The 21,982-nt window shown below is 39.6% G+C and overlaps 1 protein-coding gene across 3 annotated transcripts in view; it reads right to left on the bottom strand.

Annotated features, from left to right (window-relative positions):
- CDC14A (cell division cycle 14A) overlaps nt 1-21,982 on the bottom strand; it is a 182,930-nt gene that overhangs the window by 60,386 nt on the left and 100,562 nt on the right. For all 3 annotated transcript variants that reach the window (XM_027114476.1, XM_027114475.1, XM_027114477.1), the window contains 2 exons: nt 20,903-20,990; nt 13,927-14,157 (listed from right to left, as the gene is read on the bottom strand). In XM_027114476.1, coding sequence (XP_026970277.1) covers nt 13,927-14,157; nt 20,903-20,990 — 319 coding nt within the window. The remainder of the gene's footprint in view (nt 1-13,926; nt 14,158-20,902; nt 20,991-21,982) is intronic.

Here is a 21,982-nt window from a genome sequence, read left to right as displayed (position 1 = left end):
AATACACTATTTAATAACCAAGAGATCACTGAAGAAATCAAAGAGAAAATCAGAAAATACCTAGAAACAAATGACAATGAAAACATGATGACCCAATACCTATAGGATGCAGCAAAAGCAGTTGTAAGAGGGAAATTTATAGCAATACAATCCTACCTTAAGAAACAAGAAATGTCTCAAATAAACAACTTAACCTTACACCTAAAGCAAACAGAGAAAGAAGAACAAAAAAACCTCAAAGTTAACAGAAGGAAAGAAATCATAAAGATCAAATCAGAAATAAATGAAAAAGAAATGAAGAAAACAACAGCAAAGATCAATAAAACTAAAAGCTGGTTCTTTGAGAAGACAAACAAAATTAATAAACCACTAGCCAGACTCATAAAGAAAAAAGGGAGACTCAAATCAATAGAATTAGAAATAAAAAAGGAGAAGTAACAACTGACACTGCAGAAATACAAACGACCATGAGAGATTACTACAAGTAAGTATATGCCAATAAAATGGACAACCTGGAAGAAATGGACAAATTCTTAGAAATGCACAACCTTACGTGATTGAACCAGGAAGAAATAGAAAATGTGAACAGACCAATCACAAGCACTGAAATTGAAACTGTGATTTAAAGTCTTCCAACAAACAAAAGCCCAGGACCAGATGGCTTCACAGGCGAATTCTATCAAACATTTAGAGAAGAGCTAACACCCATCCTTCTCAAACTCTTCCAAAATATAGCAGAGGGAGGAACACTCCCAAACTCTTTCTACAAGGCCACCATCACCCTGATACCAAAACCAGACACAGATGTCACAAAGAAAGAAAACTACAGGCCAATATCACTGATGAACATAGATGTAAAAATCGTCAACAAAATACTAGCAAACAGAATATGCAACAGCACATTAAAAGGATCATACACCATGATCAAGTGGGGTTTACCCCAGGAATGCAAAGTTTCTTCAATATAAGCAAATCAATCAATGTGATATACCATATTAACAAACTGAAGGAGAAAAACCATATGATCATCTCAATAGATGCAGAGAAAGCTTTTGACAAAATTCAACACTCATTTATGATAAAAAGCCTCCAGAAAATAGTCATAGAGGGAACTTTCCTCAACATAATAAAGGCCATATATGACAAACCTACAGCCAACATCATCCTCAATGGTGAGAAACTGAAACCATTTCTTCTAAGATCAGGAACAAGACAACGTTGCCCACTCTCACCGCTATTATTCAACATAGTTTTGGAAGTTTTAGCCACAGCAATCAGAGAAGAAAAGGAAATAAAAGGAATCCAAATCGGAAAAGAAGAGGTAAAGCTATCACTGTTTGAAGATGACATGATACTATACATAGAGAATCCTAAAGATGCTACCAGAAAACTACTAGAGCTAATCAATGAATCTGGTAAAGTAGCGGGATACAAAATTAATGCACAGAAATATTTTGCATTCCTATACACTAAGGATGAAAAATCTGAAAGGGAAATTAAGAAAACACTCCCATTTACCACTGCAACAAAAATAATAAAATATCTAGGAATAAACCTACCTAAGGAGACAAAAGACCTCTATGCAGAAAATTATAAGACACTGATGAAAGAAATTAAAGATGATACAAATAGATGGACAGATATACCATGTTCTTGTAGTGGAATAATTAGCATTGTGAAAATGACTCTACTACCTAAAGCAATTTACAGATTCAGTGCAATCCCTATCAAACTACCACTGGCATTTTTCACAGAACTAAAACAAAAAATTTCACAATTTGTATGGAAACACAAAAGACCACGAAGGGCCAAAGCAATCTTGAGAACAAAAAACGGAGCTGGATGAATCAGGCTCCCTGACATCAGACTATACTACAAAGCTACAGTAATCAAGACAGTATGGTACTGGCACAAAAACAGAAATATAGATCAATGGAACAGGATAGAAAGCCCAGAGATAAACCCACACACATATGGTCACCTTATCTTTGATAAAAGAGGCAGGAATGTACAGTGGAGAAAGGACAGCCTCTTCAATAAGTGGTGCTGGGAAAACTGGACAGGTACATGTAAAAGTAGGGAATTAGAACACTCCCTAACACCATACACAAAAATAAACTCAAAATGGATTAAAGACCTAAATATAAGGCCAGACACTATCAAAATCTTAGAGGAAAACATAGGCAGGACACTCTATGACATAAATCACAGCAAGATCCTTTTTGACCCACCTCCTAGAGAAGTGTAAATAAAACCAAAAATAAACAAATGGGGCCTAATGAAACTTAAAATCTTTTGCACAGCAAAGGAAACCATAAACAAGACCAAAAGACAACCCTCAGAATGGAAGAAAATATTTGCAAATGAAGCAACCAACAAAGGATTATTCTCCAAAATTTACAAGCAGCTCATGCAGCTCAATAACAAAAAAACAAACAACCCAATCCAAAAATGGGCAGAAGACCTAAATAGTCATTTCTCTAAAGAAGGTATACAGATTGCCAACAAACACATGAAAGAATGCTCAACATCATTAATCATTAGAAAAATGCAAATCAAAACTACAATGAGATATCATCTCACACCAGTCAGAATGGCCATCATCAAAAAATCTACAAACAATAAATGCTGGAGAGGGTGTGGAGAAAACGGAACACTCTTGCACTGTTGGTGGGAATGTAAATTGATACAGCCACTATGGAAAACAGTATGGAGGTTCCTTAAAAAACTAAAAATAGAACTACCATACTACCCAGCAATCCCACTACTGGGCATATACCCTAAGAAAACCATAATTCAAAAAGAGTCATGTACCAAAATGTTCATTGCAGCTCTATTTACAATAGCCAGAACATGGAAGAAACCTAAGTGTCCATCAACAGATGAATGGATAAAGAAGATATGGCACATATATACAGTGGAACATTACTCAGCCATGAAAAGAAACAAAATTGAGTTATTTGTAGTGAGGTGGATGGACCTAGAGTCCATTATACAGAGTGAAGTAAATCAGAAAGAGAAAAAGAAATACTGTATGCTGACACATATATATGGAATCTAAGAAAAAAAAAATAGGTCATGAAGAACATAGGGGCAAGATGGGAATAAAGACACGGACCTACTAGAGAATGGACTTGAGGATATAGGGAGGGGGAAGGGTAAGCTGTGACAAAGTGAAAGGTGGCATGGACATATATACAGTACCAAACGTAAAATAGATAGCTAGTGGGAAGCAGCCGCATAGCACAGGGAGATCAGCTCGGTGCTTTGTGACCACCTAGAGAGGTGGGATAGGGAGGGTGGGAGGGAGGGATACGCAAGAGGGAAGACTATGGGGACATATGCATATGTATATCTGATTCACTTTGTTAAAAAGCACAAACTAACACACCAGTGTAAAGCAATTAAACTGCAATAAAGATGTTAAAAAAAAAAAAATGAATGCAGTTCTCTCTTACCCTGTTCATTGAAACAAATTCTCCCAAAATGTAAATTAAGGAAGATTTGCTTGAAATTTTCATTAATAGGTTTATAGCTTTAATATGTTAATAAATCACACAGGTTTTTTTCACTTAAGTAAAACAAAAAGAATATACTTAAGGTGAGGAAAGAGAAAAACCTACAATCAAGATTACTCTACCCAGCAAGGATCTCATTCAGATTCGATGGAGTAGTCAAAAGCTATTCAGACAAGCAAAAGCTAAGAGAAATCAGCACCACCAAACCAGCTTTACAACAAATGGTAAAGAAACTTCTCTAGGCAGGTAACACAAGAGAAGAAAAAGACCCACAAAAATAAACCGAAAAGAATTAAGAAAATGGTAATAGGAACATACATATCGATAATAACCTTGAATGTAAATGGATTAAATGCCCCAACCAAAAGACACAGACTGGCTGAATGGATACAAAAACAAGACACATATATATGCTGTCTACAAGAGATCCACTTCAGACCTAGGGACTCATACAGACTGAAAGTGAAGTGATAAAAAAAAGATATTCCAGGCAAATGGAAATCAAAAGAAAGCTGGAGTAGCAATACTCGTATCAGATAAAATAGACTTTAAAATAAAGACTGTTACAAGAGATAAGGAGGGACACTGCATAATGATCAAAGGATCAATCCAAGAAAAAGATATAACAATTATAAATATTTATGCACCCAACATAGGAGCACCTCAATACATAAGGCAAATGCTAACACCATGAAAGGAGAAATCAACACTAACACAATAATAGTAGGGGACTTTAACACCCCACTTAAACCAATGGACAGATCATCCAGACAGAAAATAAATAAGGAAACACAAGCTTTACACTATACAATAAACCAGATAGATTTAATTGATATTTATAGAACATTCCACCCAAAAGTGACAGAATACACTTTCTTCTTAAGTGCACAGAGAACATTATCCAAGATAGATCACATCTTGGGTCACAAATCAAGCCTCAGAAAATTTAAGAGAACTGAAATCATATCAAACATCTTTTCTGACCACAGCGCTATGAGATTGGAAATCAACTGCAGGAAATAAACTGTAAAAAACACAAATACGTGGAGGCTAAACAGTGCACTACTAAATAACCAAGAGATCACTGAAGAAATCAAAGAAGAAATTTAAAAATACACAGAAACAAATGACAACAAAACAAAATGAACAAAACCTATAGGACGCCGCAAAAGCAGTTCTAAGAGAGACGTTTATAGCAATTCAATCTCACCTCAAGAAACAAGAAAAATCTCAAATAAACAATCAAACCCTACACTAAAAACCACTAGACAAAGAAGAACAAAGAAAACCCAAAGTCAGTGGAAAGAAAGAAATCATAAAGTTCAAATCAGAAATAAATGAAAAAGAAATGAAGAAAACAATAGCAAAGATCAATAAAACTAAAAGCTGGTTCTTTTTGATAAAGAACTAATAAAGCCTTAGCCAGACTCATCAAGAAAAAAGGGAGAGGATGCAAATCAACAAAATTAGAAATGAAAAAGGAGAAATCACAACAGACACTGCAGAAATACAAAGGATTATACAAGACTACTACAAACAACTATATGCCAATAAAATGGACAACCATGAAGAAATGGACAAATTCTTGGAAAGGTACAAGTTTCCAAGATAGAACCAGGAAGAATTAGAACATATAAACAGACCTATCACAAATAATGAAATTGAAACCGTAATTAAAAATCTTCCAACAAACAAAAGTCCAGGACCAGATGGCTTCACAGGTGAATTCTATCAAACATTTAGAGAAGAGCTAACACTGATCCTTCTCAAACGCTTCCAAAAAATTGCAGAGGGAGAAACACTCCCAAATTCTTTCTACAAAGCCACCATCACCCTGATACCAAAACCAGAAAAAGGTATCACAAAAAAAAGAAAATTATAGACCAGTATCACTAATGAACATAGATGCAAAAATCCTGAACAAAATACTAGCAAACAGAATCCAACAGCACATTAAAAAGATCATACACCATGATCAAGTGGGATTTATCCCAGGGATGCAAGGATTCTTCAATATACACAAATCAATCAATGTGACACACCACATTAACAAGTTAAGCGATAAAAACCATATGATCATCTCAATAGATGCAAAAGAAGCTTTCGACAAAATTCAACACCCATTTATGATAAAAACTCTCCAGAAAATGGGCAGAGAGGGAACCTACCTCAACACAATAAAGGCCATATATGACAAACCCACAGCAAGCATCATACTCAATGGTGAAAAACTGAAAGCATTTCCACTAAGATCAGGAACAAGGCAAGTATGTCCACTCTCGCCACTCTTATTCAACATAGTTTTGGAAGTCCTAGCCACAGCAATCAGAAAAGAAAAAGACATAAAAGGAATACAAATTGGAAAAGAAGAAGTAAAACTGTCACTGTTTGCAGATGACATGATACTATACATAGAAAAACCTAAAGATGCCACCAGGAAACTACTAGAACTAATCAATGAATTTGGTAAGGTTGCAGGATAAAAAATTAATGCACAGAAATCTCTGGCATTCCTACACACCAACAACGAAAAATCAGAAAGAGAAATTAAGGAAACACTCCCATTTACCATTGCAACAAAAAGAATAAAATACCTAGGAATAAACCTGCCTAAGGAGGCAAAAGACTTGTACTCAGAAAACTATAAAACACTGATGAAAGAAATCAAAGATGACGTAAACAGATGGAGAAATATACCATGTTCTTGGAAGAATCAATATTGTGAAAATGACTATACTACCCAAAGCAATCTACAAATTCAGTGCAATCCCTAGCAAACTACCAATGGCATTCTTCACAGAATTAGAACAAAATATTTTACAATTCGTACGGAAACACAAAAGACCCCGAAGAGCCAAAGCAATCTTGAGAAAGAAAAACAGAGTTGGAGGAATCAGGCTCCCTGATTTCAGACTATACTACAAAGCTACAGTAATGAAGGCAGTATGGTACTGGCACAAAAACAGAAATATAGATCAATGGTACAGGATAGAATGCCCAGAGTTAAACCCATGCACATATGGGCACCTAATTTACGACAAAGAAGGTGAGAATATACAATGGAGAAAAGACATCCTCTTCAAAAAGTTGTGCTGGGAAAACTGGACAGCTACATGTAAAAGAATGAAATTAGAACACTCCCTAACATCATACACAAAAATAAACTCCAAAAGGATTAAAGACTTAAATGTAAGACCAGACACTATAAAACTCTTAGAGGAAAACATAGGAAAAACACTCTTTGACATAAACCACAGGAAGATCTTTTTTGACCCACCTCCTAGAGTAACGGAAATAAAAACAAAAATAAACAAATGGGACTTAATTAAACTTAAAAGCTTTTGCACAGCAAAGGAAACCATAAAAAAGACAACCCTCAGAATGGGAAATAATATTTGCAAATGAAACAACAAACAAAGGATTAATCTCCAAATATACAAACAGCTCATGGAGCTCATTATCAAAGAAACAAACAATCCAGTTAAAAATGGGCAGACGACCTAAACAGACATTTCACCAAGGAAGACATACAGATGGCCAAGAGGTACATGAAAAAATGCTCAGCATCACTAATTATTAGAGAAATGCAAATCAAAACTACAATGAGGTATCACCTCACACCAGTCAGAATGGCCATTATCAAAAGATCTAGACACAATAACTGCTGGAAAGGGTGTGGTGAAAAGGGAACCCTCCTGCACTGCAGGTGGGAATGTAAATTGATACAGCCACTATGGAAAACAGTATGGAGGTTCCTTAAAAAACTAAAAATAGAACTACCATATGACCCAGCAATCCCACTACTCGGCATATACCCTGAGAAAACCATAATTCAAAAAGAGACATGTACCACAATGTTCATTGCAGCAGTATTTACAATAGCCAGGACATGGAAGCAACCTAAGTGTCCATCGACAGATGAATGGATAAAGAAGACGTGGCATGTATATACAATGGACTATTTCTCAGCCATAAAAAAAAACCGAAATTGAGTTATTTGCAGTGAGGTGGATGGACCTAGAGTCTGCCATACAGAGTGAAGTAAGTCAGAAAGAGAGAAACGAATACCGTATGCTAACGCATATAATATATGGAATCTAAAAAAAAAAAAAAGGTTATGAATAACCTAGGGGCAGGACGGGAATAAAGACTCAGATGTAGTGAATGGACTTGAGGACACGGGGAAGGGGAAGGGGAAGCTGGGACATAGTGAGAGAGTGGCATGGACATATATACACTACCAAATGTAAAACAGATAGCTAGTGGGAAGCAGCCGCATAGCACAGGGATATCAGCTCGGTGCTTTGTGACCACCTAGAGGGGTGGGATAGGGAGGGTGGGAGGGAGGCTCAAGAGGGTGGGGATATGGGGACATATGTATGCATATGGCTGATTCACTTTGTTGTACAACAGAAACTAACACAGTATTGTGAAGCAATTATATTGCAATAAAAATCTATTTTTAAAAAGTGATAGGATTTTACATTTTAGACAATTTTTTTAAATCTACACTGGCTTCCTCCTTTCTCAAAATATTCAAAAATTTGATCAAGCTGTAGGGTCTTCAAATATGGTGATTGATGTTCACACACCAGAACTGAAGCCCAAAGATACTAACCAGTTCACTCACATTAGCATAACAAGTGAATATGGAATTCAGGACTAAAATCCCCAGGGGTCCTGTGAGTGTCCCAGAGTTCTTTCTAGTCTCGGCTCATCCATTCAGTCACTCCATTCTACAAATACTAAGACCGGCTGAGCATGCGGTGCTGTGACAGACGCTGGGGCCAGAAACATGAAGACAAGCAGGACGCCTGCCCTCATGAGATATACAGTACTGAGCCACTAATGCTTATTTACAAGCATTTTCTAAATCTTTCCATATCTGCCTTCTTGGAATTAAATTCAGTACTATAAACTTTTATTTGTTAAGTACCACCCAGGAGCAAGGCACTGTGCTGAGTTATTTTTCCACTACTTAATCTCTTCCTATCGTATACTCTTCTTCTTAGAAACGACAAAGTGGCTCTTTGCTTTTAATCCTTTGATTCAGCTAGTCCAATGTTTATTTGCTGTCTACAAGCTACCCAGGACAGGGTTTTGCTCAGAGGATAAGGAGATAAGCAAGTAGAGGATATAATTTTGACCAGGATACGTTATCAAAGAAGCTGTAGACACAAGAATATTAACCAAGAAGCAAAGAAATTAGGTTTAAACTGAAACTGGGCTCTCAAAGAAAGGGACTGTGTGAGCTGTTGGTGTCTTCAAAGAATGTGTCATTGATGACAAGGACTACAACAGACTCTAAAGAATAGGAAGGTCACGGAACATTTTCAGCAAAGGGTCCAGTGATGGAAAGCCTGGCTGGTCTGGAGAATGTGTCAGTGTGTGCTGAGTAGAAAATAGAGCAGATGGGTGTAGAGGAGGCAGATTAAAGGGCACCTCTGATTTAAGTGGAGGAACCTGTACTTAGCAGAAGCAGGTTATCAACTGTGGGCCAAAGACACCAAAGACTGCTGAGTTATTTGGGAATCCCCAAATGCAGATGCAAAGTTCTCTGAGCACTGATTAGGGCACATCTCCTGCATATATGTGTTATTACTCCTCAAACATGTAGATGAGCCTCTGATGAACGAAATTCAACTCATTTTAAAAGTATTATGGGGGCTTCCCTGGTGGCGCAGTGGTTGAGAGTCTGCCTGCCGATGCAGGGGACGCGGGTTCGTGCCCCAGTCCGGGAGGATCCCACATGCCGCGGAGCGGCTGGGCCCGTGAGCCATGGCCGCTGACCCTGTGCGTCCGGAGCCTGTGCTCCACAACGGGAAAGGCCACAACAGTGAGAGGTCCCGCGTACCGCAAAAAAAAAAAAAAAAAAAAGTATTATGAAATTCATGATATTATCAACAACTAATAAACATACAATTGGTATCATGCAAAAATCTGATTTTGCCTTTAATCAATGTAAAGGGCAAAATAAAGCTGTCATGTATTTGGGATCAAAGAATGTGACATGATAAAAGCAGGTGGATGAGGCAGCAGCATACCTCTGGATTGGAAAGGACAGAGACGGGAGCCAGAGAGAGGAGCTGGAAGGCTGGGGCAGGAGCAAGGCTGGCTGACAGGCATGGACGGGGGAGACAATGGTAACAATGAAGAGCTGAATTAGAAAGACATTTTGATTGGGTCACAGAGAAAGCTAAAGACAACGGATATTTCTAGCCTGGAAAATTGGTACAATGTCATCCATGAAAACATTTAGTTAGAAAAGGACATAGGAAAGTGTTGGTGCCTTTGTTTTTTATATGTTTCGGAATCTCCCCCCTCCCTCAAAAGGAGGAGGCCTTTTGTCAGCTTTTTCTAGTCAAATAATAAAGAGAATCTTCTCTAATTTCCTCACTACTTGGAAATACACAATTTTTCAGCAAATCTAAGATACCATGTCATCTAACGGTGTAACATACACCATTATTTAAGTTCCACTAAGAAAAAATTAAACTATGGTATGCGATCAATTTTAAGATCCATCCTAGTTTCATAAATGTGAAAATTTTAAAAACGCACGTCTCTAAGTCAGTGTTTCTCAACCTTCTCTTCATTATTGTCCTCCCCCCCCAACCAAGAGCCCCTCTAGGCATTTTCTTCCTAACTGTCCCCCATGAAATTTTACTGTCACAGACAGACCACATATTTCTTTATGTGCCGTGTATAAATCTACACTGTATACAGAAAAAGAAAATGTTTTTTACCACCCAAAAACAATTTTTCCCCCTTGAGGGCAGTATCACCTGAGGTTGAGAATACATACCAAAAATGTAAATGAAATTACAATCAAGCTCATGTTTACGGATGCCTGGCATTTCCTTCCCATTCACTCTTCCTTTTTAAAAATTATATTTACACTATTTTATTAGATGAGGGGTGTGTGTGTGTGTGTGTGTGTGTGTGTGTGTGTCCTGTTTTCATCTGAAGTACATTTTACCCCAGATAAAACATCGACATTCTTTAGAAAAGAGTGAAGCTTAATCATGGTCTCAGTAGGACTCTCTTCCTTTAATACGAGTTATTTGCCTTCATGTTTGTGCCCAGAGCAAATATTTTCTGTTTCTGCAGAGCTGTTAAGTCCTCAGACATCTGATGAGACTACAGGCAATCATGTTGATACAACACAGCTGGACGGCCTGAAGCAGGAAGCCCAGTTGGTTTCCAGTGTCCTCCTTCAAGTCACCAATTTGGGTCTCTATCTGGGAAGAAAATGGCCTTCCCTACGGAGACAACACTGTCTCTCCCTGAACCCCTCCCTGTGCAGGAGGCTGCCCGTTCCCTTGGTTGCGTTCCTCATCACACACACTCACCACCAAGGAAAAAAGGTGGTGCAGAAATTTTTCAACTTTCTCTAAAACTAAAGTTGCTTCCCCCTTTTAAAAAGAGTCTATAATTTAGATCTATAAAAAGAACCTACTTAGCACTCAATAGTTAGGAGCTCTTACCACAGTTCAACAGAATAGGAACAGTTCACTAAGTTTCTATAAAAACTTTAACAAATTTTTTAAAGCATTCATAATTAAAGGGCTCCCTGGCACAGCAAGAGAAGACTTTGAAACGTCTTCTATTTATACCAAGTTAAGCACTGATTGCCTTACAGTTCCAGGCGTTTTCTGAAACTCCCATAGAACATCAAAAATCACACACTGGAACATCACAATGTTGCTGTTGTTTAATGATTATTTGTGCTAGAGAATGTCACGAAATCATAGCCATTCCTTTTATCAACCAGAAGGCAAACTGCAGATATTGAATCATTGTAAGATTTCACACATTCCCAGAAAATTAGTTTCCAGTTTGTCTCTATTTTTAGTACTTTACGTTGAGGCAGGAAATAGTCATTTTTTTCAGCAGCTACCAAAGTTCATTTGACATTGGATAAGGGTCTCTCTCCCTCCTCCTTATAGTTCAATTAAAATGCTCAGTGCTGCTTTAATTCCCAGGAAACTAAGCTGACTTAATTAGCGCAGATGTCGAAATAATTAACAGGCCTATAGTAGCTAACCACGCTATTTAAAACAATACAGCTGTAATTAAATCAAAAGTGTAATCCTTATGAAAGAATCCTACATGTGTGTACAAGTGGAAGCAAATGAAATAACACTCTCAAAAAGATGTCACCACCTGTAATTGTGACCTTCCTATAAAAGAACTGACTTCGATGCTAAAGGTTCTGATTAAAATATAAAAACCTCTGCAACATAAAACATATGAATTTCTTAAAATATTCTTTACAAGGTCAACATTCACAAGTCAAGGATATAATAACAAGAATGTTATTATATCCTTGTAACAAGAATGTTTAACACAAGAGCGGTTCATTTTCCCAATGTTTGTCAGGTGAGGAATAGTATCAAGAGAGATGCTAAGTTTCAGGGAAAGCTTTGCATTTCTCCTCCCCTGAATTTGTCAATCCAAGACAATGACAGGCAGAGAAACTATATGCCTTGGTAACCATAAAACTAATTGATTAGGAAATAAGGCCAAATTAATCCCAGGAAAAATACTGATTTTTATGACACAAAAATAAGCTTTGAAACAGAACATATGAATAGCTCCTACTAAACGTTAGCAGCTGCCATATTCCCATTAGCTTTCAAGTTCCACTTATAGCTGAAATACAATGGGCTCTTGGTATGCGCGAGGGATTGGTTCCAGGACCCCAGCGTATTCCAAAATCTGGGGATACTCAAGTCCCTTATAGTCACTTCGGCGGATGCGGAAACCCGGGATACCACGGAGGGCCGACTGCGTGTGAAATGCAGGCTTTTCCTTGGGCCTGGGCAATCTTTAACAAAATGGGATGGAGAGGCAAAGCCAGGGCGCCTACGGATCACTCGGGGGCAAGGCAGACACCGCCAACCCCACAATGACCTGGGCAGAACCGAAAGCAGCAGTCCTTCCTAAGAGACCCACGTCCCCCGCACCCCCAAGACAGGAAGTCCAGCAAGTCCAGCAAGTCGGGGCCCCGTCCTGCTGAGAAACGCGGAGGGGCGGGAGGGGGCTCTGTCAACGTGGACGAAGCTTGACTGAGGAGCCCTCCGCTGAACCAGGGGCCACGTGCAGCTCGTTTCCCTCGCCGGGGCTCCCGCAAAATGCAGCTTCCAGTTACTGCTCACATGTTCAGCAAAGTACCTCCACCTACTCAAATCTTAAACATAGAAGCAAGGGCCTACAAAATGGTATTTTAATTTCTGTTAGAACCAAAGCCACCTCGTCTGAGTAAGTCAGTTACAGCAGCACTAGGCACATGAAAAGAACAGTACAATCCCCAACACCTACCAGACAATTAGCATAAAACGCGACAGAAACCGGTTCTCAGACTCAACACCGGAGAACAGCACCACCCAGTGGCGATATGAAAAGCTGCATGTGAGGAACTAGAGGCTCCATCCCTGGTGGCCAAAGTGATTTCTGCTCACTGAAAAGAAAGACCCCCGTAAAATACCTTCCACCGTGCTGGAAAATCTTACCATGCGAGCATCCTCAGAGTCTATAACAACTAGGCTTAGAGCAAATGGTATTTCATATTTTCTGAGTAGCTGACGCAAGGTTGCCAGGTAAAATACAGAATGTATGTTTGGTGCACTATTTGAGACATGCTAAAAAAGTACTCACTGTTTATCTAAAATTCAAATTTAACTGGGCATCTTGTATTTTTATTTGCTAAATCTGGCGACTCCTGTTCCAAAGTACCCACTCCTGGAGACCACAGATGCATTTACATAAGTCTTTCAAGCTTTCAAAGAGGCAGTAACAGACCTGTGGCAAGGAAGCTAGCGATGAGCCGGGTATGCTGCCGCCCCTAGGGTTAGGGTCAGGGTTAGGGTTAGGTATGCTGCCGCCCCCTTGCAATGGTCAAGTAAGACACTCTGTTCCACGATGCAAAAGGCTAATAGGGGAGAGGAAGGGGGGGTGCGAAGTGGGGCTCCAGATAGCTGGGTCACGAAATGCGAGCATTAAATATCAGATGGGTGGAGGAGGATGGAAAAAGGATGGGCAATTATGGAAGAGAAGGAGAAAGGGGAACAAACAACCCTTGCCTCCTGACAACTGTGCCAGCCTACCGACGGTGCTGCTGCGATTTCCCCTCCTCACGGCACCTGGTGTCAGCGATTGTGAATTGGGGAAGGTAAGGCCAGAACAACTGCCTTGTCCAGAAAGCCGCACACCACCAACTGTCCACATCCAAGCGATCCTTTCTTTAGGAAGGGGTCATTTAAATGGGTTTGTGTTCCAGTTTTCTCAAACTAAAAACAACTCATCTGTTTCCTAAGCCGCTAACTGGTTTTGTTTCACGTTTTGCTGTCTTTTGGCTCACCCCCTCTCAGAAACCCAGTGCCCACCGAGGCCTCCTCGCTCGCACCTTTGCAGTGAACCGCGATCGCCCCCTCCGTGTTCTCGCAGATATTCAGGAACCTTCGCACGATGTTGTCGCTGGGTGTGCTGCCATCGATGAAGAAGAGGTCATAGTGCTCGAAGCCAGCATCGGTGAAGCGCTTCGCCTCGTAAATCTTTTTGTTCAGCCTCACGATTGCAGTCACGTTATGCTTTTTGAAATAAGGAAAGTAGGCTTCGGGGGCATGAAGAGGATAACCTAAAGGAAAGCAGGGGCTGTAAGCAAAAGGCACGCATTTTGTCTTACGTAACCCAGGAACACGAAAACCCTTCACAATAAAGATGATCAATCTCAACAGAGCTTAGGAGGAAAGCACATTTCAGGAGAGAGTAAGGTCGAAGCAACGTTCCTAAAAGCAGCAGTCTGAAAAACTGAGAAAAACACCATAGGAGGGGGAAAAAAAAACCTCTTCTGAGTATTGGAAATAGCTCGTGAACGTTCAAAACCTCAAGCTTTAGGCTTCAAATCCTGGGAGCACACTCCTCCCACGCCAAAACAAAGGCATTCCTGAGGCCCTCAGATGTGTACAGTAGGCCTGGAAGGACTCTGTCCTTTTTACTCCTCTTGACAAATACTTTTGAAACGCAGCCTTTTTGCCAGGTGTACAGTTTTAATCTACAATGCAGTCCCCCACAAGAGAAACTGATTATTAAGCACCTACCATGTACAAGTCACAATTGCATAAATTTCTTTTAATTCTCAAAACAGCCTATTAAGATAAAAATAGTAAACCCCATGTAACAATTAAGAAACTACAGAGGGCTTCCCTGGTGGCACAGTGGTTGAGAGTCCGCCTGCCGATGCAGGGGACACGGGTTCGTGCCCCGGTCCGGGAGGATCCCACATGCCGCGGAGCAGCTGGGCCCATGAGCCATGGCCGCTGAGCCTGTGCGTCCGGAGCCTGCGCTCCGCAACGGGAGAGGCCACAACAGTGAGAGGCCCGCGTACCGCAAAAAAAAAAAAAAAAAAAAGAAACTAGAGGTTGAGCGGTCACTTTTGTAGACATTTTCTTTTTTGAGAAGAACAAGTGGTCGGGCTCTAACCACCATTCTACTGTGAGTGGGTCCAGCATCACGTGGAGCTGCAGTCAGCTGGGTTACAGACATATGACCTCGACTTGGCCAATCAACCAAGGTGACCACTGGGGGCTTTGACCACTGCAAGCCTTGCCTAGTGGCCCCAGGGTTTAAAAGGACTAATTTCTCAGTCCGTTGATTACCACATCTGTAAGCCATTCAGGGCATACCAGGTGAGGGGATCTCGCTCAGAACTCGTTCATGATGGTGGGCTCCGAGTGGGGCGGGCAGCAGCAGCCAGCAAAGTGAACCAGCAGTTTCTGCACTGTGGCTGTACTTCCTGCTGCCTCGAATCTTGCATAGCCTGGTCATTTCCTATTTTCTCTCAGTTGCAAGCCAACTCATATGCCGGGGCTGGGGTGTACATACAACATTTCCCAAGCTACCTTTCCCACTGGGTTCCCGTCCATCTGAAAAGTGGGAGTCACTAAAGCACTGCCGGAGCAACTGGAGGCCAGAAGAGGGAGAAGGGATGTCTTCTGTTTTCCTGCCAGCATGGCTTCAGCAGCAGAAGAGAGGAATTCCCAGCTTAGCTTGGCACTCCTGGCACCAGCCTGCAGCCCAGCCTCAGGGTCCCCACTCCTCAGGCTCCAGATGCAAGCACCAGCCCTTCGGAGCTCCCAGCACCTGCCAAGGTCCCAGGTCCTGCTAACCCCACATTTTCCTTTCTGTCCCTCGTTGCCTTAAAGGCAATAGCTATTTCTTCCTTAATATGCTGTTTTTTTCAGAGGTGCCCTTTTACTTTTTAGCCTTCTTTCTAACAAATTCCTTATATTGCATTCCCTCTGTTTGAAATAAAGTGGTTTCCGTTCCTGCCTGGATCCTGCTGATACATGACCTCCCTTAGACCCTGTTCATTTTCTAAGCCTCATTTTCCAGCCTTCGCTTGGAGACTGTGAGCTCCCCAGCGTAATTCCAATATCTGCTGCGTGCAACCAAGCGCCCTCACTGGCAGCCTTAGCCAAGGTCGCACAAGGGGTGAAGGCAGCATTGGCAGGCGGGCCTAACTAATCCGCGGCCCACATGCACGACTTCCACAAGCCAGGCTGCTTTTGAGCAAACAGGTAAGACAGAGCTTACTTACGATCTTCTGTGTAGAAACAGTGACTTATACACATTTAGAGAAAACAGATCCTTTCCACTTGGAAAAAAATCAAATCTGTTTTCCTAGTTGGTTTGTGTGCTCAAATCATTTTCCAGCCTAAAGGGGAAAAGAACTGTGGTTGGCATAAGGAAACAAGAGGTTTTCTATCATGTAAGGAGTGAGAAGGAGAGGGCTTAGGGACACATGGGATGGGGCGTGGTGTGACAGTCTGACAGGCACTTCTAACCCTGGGCTCCTAGTGATCACTGGCACCTGTATGATGGCACCTGTCAGGAAGCACGCTCATGGTTCTTTTGGTGTCTGTCCCTTCCCTCCTCCACCAAGGCCGTAAGAGCTTCTCTTTACGTATATGAATTCCCATCATGAGTAAATGGCATTACAGATAATATACCTAAATCTACTATCAAGAGAAACTGCTTATATCTTTTGAGAAAAGAACACTGAACAGTTATCCAAATATGGTAATAGGGCACTGAAATAATAACAGTAATGGTAATCATAGCACCTAACATTTATTGAGCGCTTACTATGTGCCAGGCACTAAGCTAAGTGTTTCATGTATATCATCTCATTAAACCTTACAATTATCAGTCACTGATGCCTGGGAAAGTGAACTGGCCCAGGCACACACTGCTGGGAAGAGACAGAGGCAGCATTTGAACCCTGACAGTCAGATTCTAGGGCCAGTGCTGGGGATGATTTAAGGTAAAATCCAACTCAATTCTATTTGTTAGATCTCCAAAACAGGGACATTACGTGAACACTAGGGGCTGCACTTCCTGGATTTGTGAGGAAGTTTCTTAAAAATTCTCAAAAGCGTTTCAAATGAGTTATAACCAACAATGACAATATCTTCTGACCTCTGAACAACTGTTTTCGATGTATTTGGTTGCTTCTGATGGAGGACTGGTTTTAGCAACGTGCACGGAGCTGACCGAGCTTTCATGCAACCCTTACTCCATCTGGCCACTAGATGGTGCCCTGGCATCAGTAAAGCACAGGCAGAGCCCTGGCGCTGACCAATTTCAAAGCAAAGAGAGATTGTAAAATTCATCTCTTCCCAGAACCTCATTTAAAGGAAACAGAAGAACAGCAGAGTCAAATGATTAGCCCACCCATTCATTATTAAAAGTAAAAACTGCAAAACAGGCAGGCAAATGTGGAAAGCAATAAAATATGTTTATCAGGTTCATTAATGATAAAAATGTAATCAGAATATCTGCTACCTAATAAGCACCTACTAATGTGCCCGACACTGTGCAAGGCACTCACTTCCTATATTATCCCTAATCTTCACCAAATGCCTGCAATGTGCATCCTATTTCCCGGTTTGATGATGAGAGAAGTTGAGGAACTCAACGAAGTTCACACAGCCAGTTAGGGGCAGAGCCAGACTTCAAGCAGCCCAGGCTCTTCACACCTAGCTTCTCTCATTAAATTTGAGCAGGCTGATGCTTCAAACTGTTTGGATTCCCTGTCTCAAGCTGTCTTTCCCTGTTCTTTCTTTCCTTTTTCTTTCTGAAGTAGAGATGAGGACATTGCCACCTAAGAGTTTGAGGGTTTTTGGGGAAAATCTGAAATCCAATTTGTTCTGCTGTATTATTCATTTATCAAGTCACACTTGTTTAATCAAAAAAGGGTTAGGGCTCCTCTTCTCCCCCCTGTCAAAACAATGTGAACAAAGATGGCTGAAAGGAACTCCTAGTTGGTCTCTGTTGACAACACACACTTAAGACTGCTATAATGCATTCTGCCAGACCCCAAGGTTTTAGTGCTTCCTTTTGCTACATCCTAGCAACAGCTATCTCAGTGCTAACTCCTTAAAAAATCTACCTTTTTCTACTAACAGACCCCTAAAATGACTTTCAGCCACCTCAGAAAATACAGGGGTTTCTCAACTAAAAAAAAAAAAAAAGTCTTAAGTTCAAAAAGAATTTACAGAGTTAAACCACTTTACAAAAAAAATGATACTTCTAGTGAATATCAGATCTTAAAATGGGGATTCCAGTAAAATATCAATATTTTACCAACAACAGCCTTAAATGAAATTATTCTAGACATAAAAACTGGCAAGTATTAGGTAAGCAGCACTTTCACACCTTTTTTTCTCAATGTGAGAGGGCACAGTATATGCATAGAAAAAAAAGATATAGAGAGAACGATATCTCAACAGTGGTTATTTCTAGATTATATAATTACAGGTGACTTTTTATCTAGATTGCTTACAGTTCTGTAGTGAACATGTTCTTTCTCTGCAGTAAAATTAAAAAGGACACAGAATTTGGAATCAAAGAGACCTGTGTTTGAATCCACACACTGCCACTTTCTGGCTATGTCAACCTGGGCAAGTTAGGTTACCAAGTCTCCATCTTCTCTTCCACAAAATAACTACCACCTGTTCCAGGGGGTGTTTCTGCTTATTAAATAGATGAGGTGTGCACAAAAGGCTTATTAGCACCACTCCCAGCATATAAGCAAATGGTGGATAATTATTTCCCTATATTGTAATATAGGACCAAAAATAATTTTTTTAAGACTTTTGACAAGTAACAATTGACACACAAAATATGTCCTTTTATCTTGTGATTCTACTTCCAAGAATTTAGAAAAGAAACCAGGGCTGCAAAACAGATGTATGGACATGTATACCAACCACTGTAGTTTTTAAAAAGTGAAAAATTGAACAACTTAGATCTCATTCAAAAATTAAGTGATTGATTAGTAAAATTATGGCATAGTCATTGAATGCAGTCATGGAAAATTATAACGAAGATCTACATTTATTGCCATGGAAAGGAGTATGTGATATATTAAGTGAAAAAAAAGCTGCTATAAGACAGTAATCATGTTATGACTCCATGCTAGTTTAAAAAAAAGGAATATTTTTGTAAGTCTGTGTGTGTGTATATATATATTCTTTAAGAGAGAAAAAAATATGTGCAAATAAAAAATACAGAGAAGCAGATGGAAAGAAAATTAAAATCCCCAATAATCCCACCACCAATTAGTAAACCTAGAAAACGTGGGTAGAATTATAGGTCACTTTAATGCTGTTTTTATGAATTCATCTGCATTTTCTTTTTTAAAAAAAATCATGCATTACCTCTATAAAAATATTTTAAATGGGTTTTTTAAATTACACCTCTCATCTTCTCTTTAAGAAAATTTCATTTAAAAAGTGAATCCTATATGGCAAATTTCTTTCGGTTTCACCAAATGAACACCCAACAACAAAGCCACTACTGAAACCATACACCTACTAAGGTTTTCTGGGTCTGAGTCAGATCATTTTGCACAGAAGGCTAAAGGGAGGTTTAATCAATCCTGTCTTGAAAGACCAACGGTAGAAAGCAGTTTCCTCAGGCACTTAACAAGTTATTCCTAACAAGCCAACATAACAGGTTATTCAGTCAATGTCTGTAGTGAACCAGATTCATGAGCAAATGTGTAAATGAGAAGATCTAATTATGGCTTCAGTACAGAGACATCCTATTTGTTAGGGTAACTCTGTAGACCTGGATTACCCATCCCCAGAGCGGATGATTCAATCCCCATGATTTAAGCAGAGTTCCCTGTGAGATATGTCATAGGTATAAAATGATAAGCACATGTGTGGAAACTCAAAAAAAATTATCAAATCTAAATGCATGAATAACCATATACAATGACACTAGATTTTAGAATAAATACTTATGATGATGATGATGATGGTTATGAAAGAATAATAAACTTATAAATCTAGACTAAGGGTTTCAAATTATGTTCCTCCAAGAACTAGTGCTCCAGCTCTAAGACTAGAGAGGGAGCAAAAAGGAGCTATTATGTTCATGGGTGATATTTTTTTAATTTTATGTACTTCTCCCATAAACCTTTGGTACCTATCATTACTTGTCTTCTGGGAATCTGAGGTTAAAAAAAATAATTAAGTAAAAAATATATGTTAATGGGAAAACACACATAGCCTATCATGTTTCATTCAAGAGGCTTATTTTTTTGTCATGCTTTTTTTTCCTGAATATGTATGCCCCTGGCTCTACATATACTGCAAGTAAGTAATTTAATTATTGTCAGCTAGAAAATTGTTCCTAGTTGCCATGATGGAACTAAACAGATCAGTGTAGTGGCAACGCTTAGGAGCCCCGCTCTTGGCTGGAGTATCACCAGTTCTGCATATTACTTTGTGAACTTGGGCAAATCTCCTACTTATATGCCTCGGTTTCCTCCTCTGTGAAACAGAGGTAATAGTTCCTACACCTCATAGAGTTGTGTGTGCACTAAATGAGATGATGCTGTGATTAGCTAGTAACTAGCACTTAATAAATGACACCTGTTGTCACCATCATCGTCATTATTCAACATGGTGTTACCAAAGAATACCTTGAGGTATAGCATGCCACCACCACCAAATAAATCTGAGAACCACTGATAGAATTCAGCAATCTGCTTACTGTTTTGACCAGTTGGTTTCTCAGATTCTTCTTTAATAATTGGGTCAAGGTAAAGTGAACACCCTATTTATGGCAACCTAAAAATTTGATAGTCTTAAAACAGTGATTATAGTTCCACTTACTAAACTCTAATATTTAACACACTAATTACTGTTCAATTAGTAATTTAACAATTGAAATACTGTTCAATTTTTTTAATTAATAAATATTCTTTGGAGAATATTACCAATAGAAAGGATTATCTGAGGATATTAAGAACTCAAAGAAGATGAATTGAAATAAATTTTTGGAGGGTAAAGTAAATAAAAACCTACCATTTTCAATTTTGCTTTTTGGATGTGGTCCACTAAATGCTAAAAATTTTCCTGGAACAATCCAGTTGAAGTCACCATTTTCAACTCGCTGGGAGAATTTTGTGAGAAAAGAGAAGAAAAATATTTTATAATTCTTATACAATTTAGGAAACCCTTACAAATATAACCGTTTTTCACTCTATTAGTACTAGACTAGTTGGACATACATGAAGACAAAATAATATAGCTTAAAATAAAAACATGCATCTGATTCTCAAAATGGTTATGAATTCAATCCACTTCAAAAAATTTTTATCTAGACCATAAGAAAAGTTTAGAAAACTTTACTTAAAGTGGAGGTACTTTGCTGAAAATAATTTTGTCTCTTGGCCACTCTGCAATGGAATGAAATGAAAACAAACATTGCTTGCCCCAGCAAGAAATAATGGGAAATAAGAGAAGACAGAAAATATAAGCACTTTCCATGAACATGGTAAACATACTTTAAACAATGAAAAAATCTATAAATATCAGGGTCATGATGAACACACCTCCATTTTTTGTTTGTTTTTACAGGTTTCTATCTGTTGTCGGTGCTGATTTTTAGACGGGGAAACAGAAGACAGGAGTGAGGAATAGAGGCTCATCAAACCCTCAGGGTGTACCACAAACTGGAGACTGCCACAGTCTCCTGCAGGAGCTGCAAACCAAACAGCTACAAGGGTCAGGCAAGAGACATAAATAAAGGCAAATGCTCCTCAGCTCTGGCCAACTGACCACAGGAAAACTTGACTGAATGTAGCTGATTTTCCAATTGGATGTTCATGTAAAATCTCTCTATATTTGAAATGTTGACTGTTTTAAATTGTTTTTTAATACTAGGAAAGCAAATAAAACACATCTGTGGGCTGACTTTGATCACCAGCTGTCAGCCTCTGGTCCACACACTCCAGGATCCTCAGAGAAGGCCTGAAGACCAGGCAAGGGGCCAAGCATCCTCCCACTGCTCCATTACCTTCTTCATTTCCTTCCCTTCCTGGTGTGCCTCTGAATCCAGGGAACACTGGGGCAGGGCTGAGGGGACCCAAACTTTGCAGGCGA

Source organism: Aethalodelphis obliquidens, unplaced genomic scaffold (genome assembly GCF_003676395.1).
Source record: "Aethalodelphis obliquidens isolate GAN/ISIS:26980383/991018 unplaced genomic scaffold, ASM367639v1 scaffold13, whole genome shotgun sequence".
Lineage (NCBI taxonomy): Eukaryota > Metazoa > Chordata > Mammalia > Artiodactyla > Delphinidae > Aethalodelphis > Aethalodelphis obliquidens.
The sequence above is the reverse complement of the archived record's forward strand: the minus strand, read 5'-3'. Positions and strand labels throughout refer to the sequence as shown.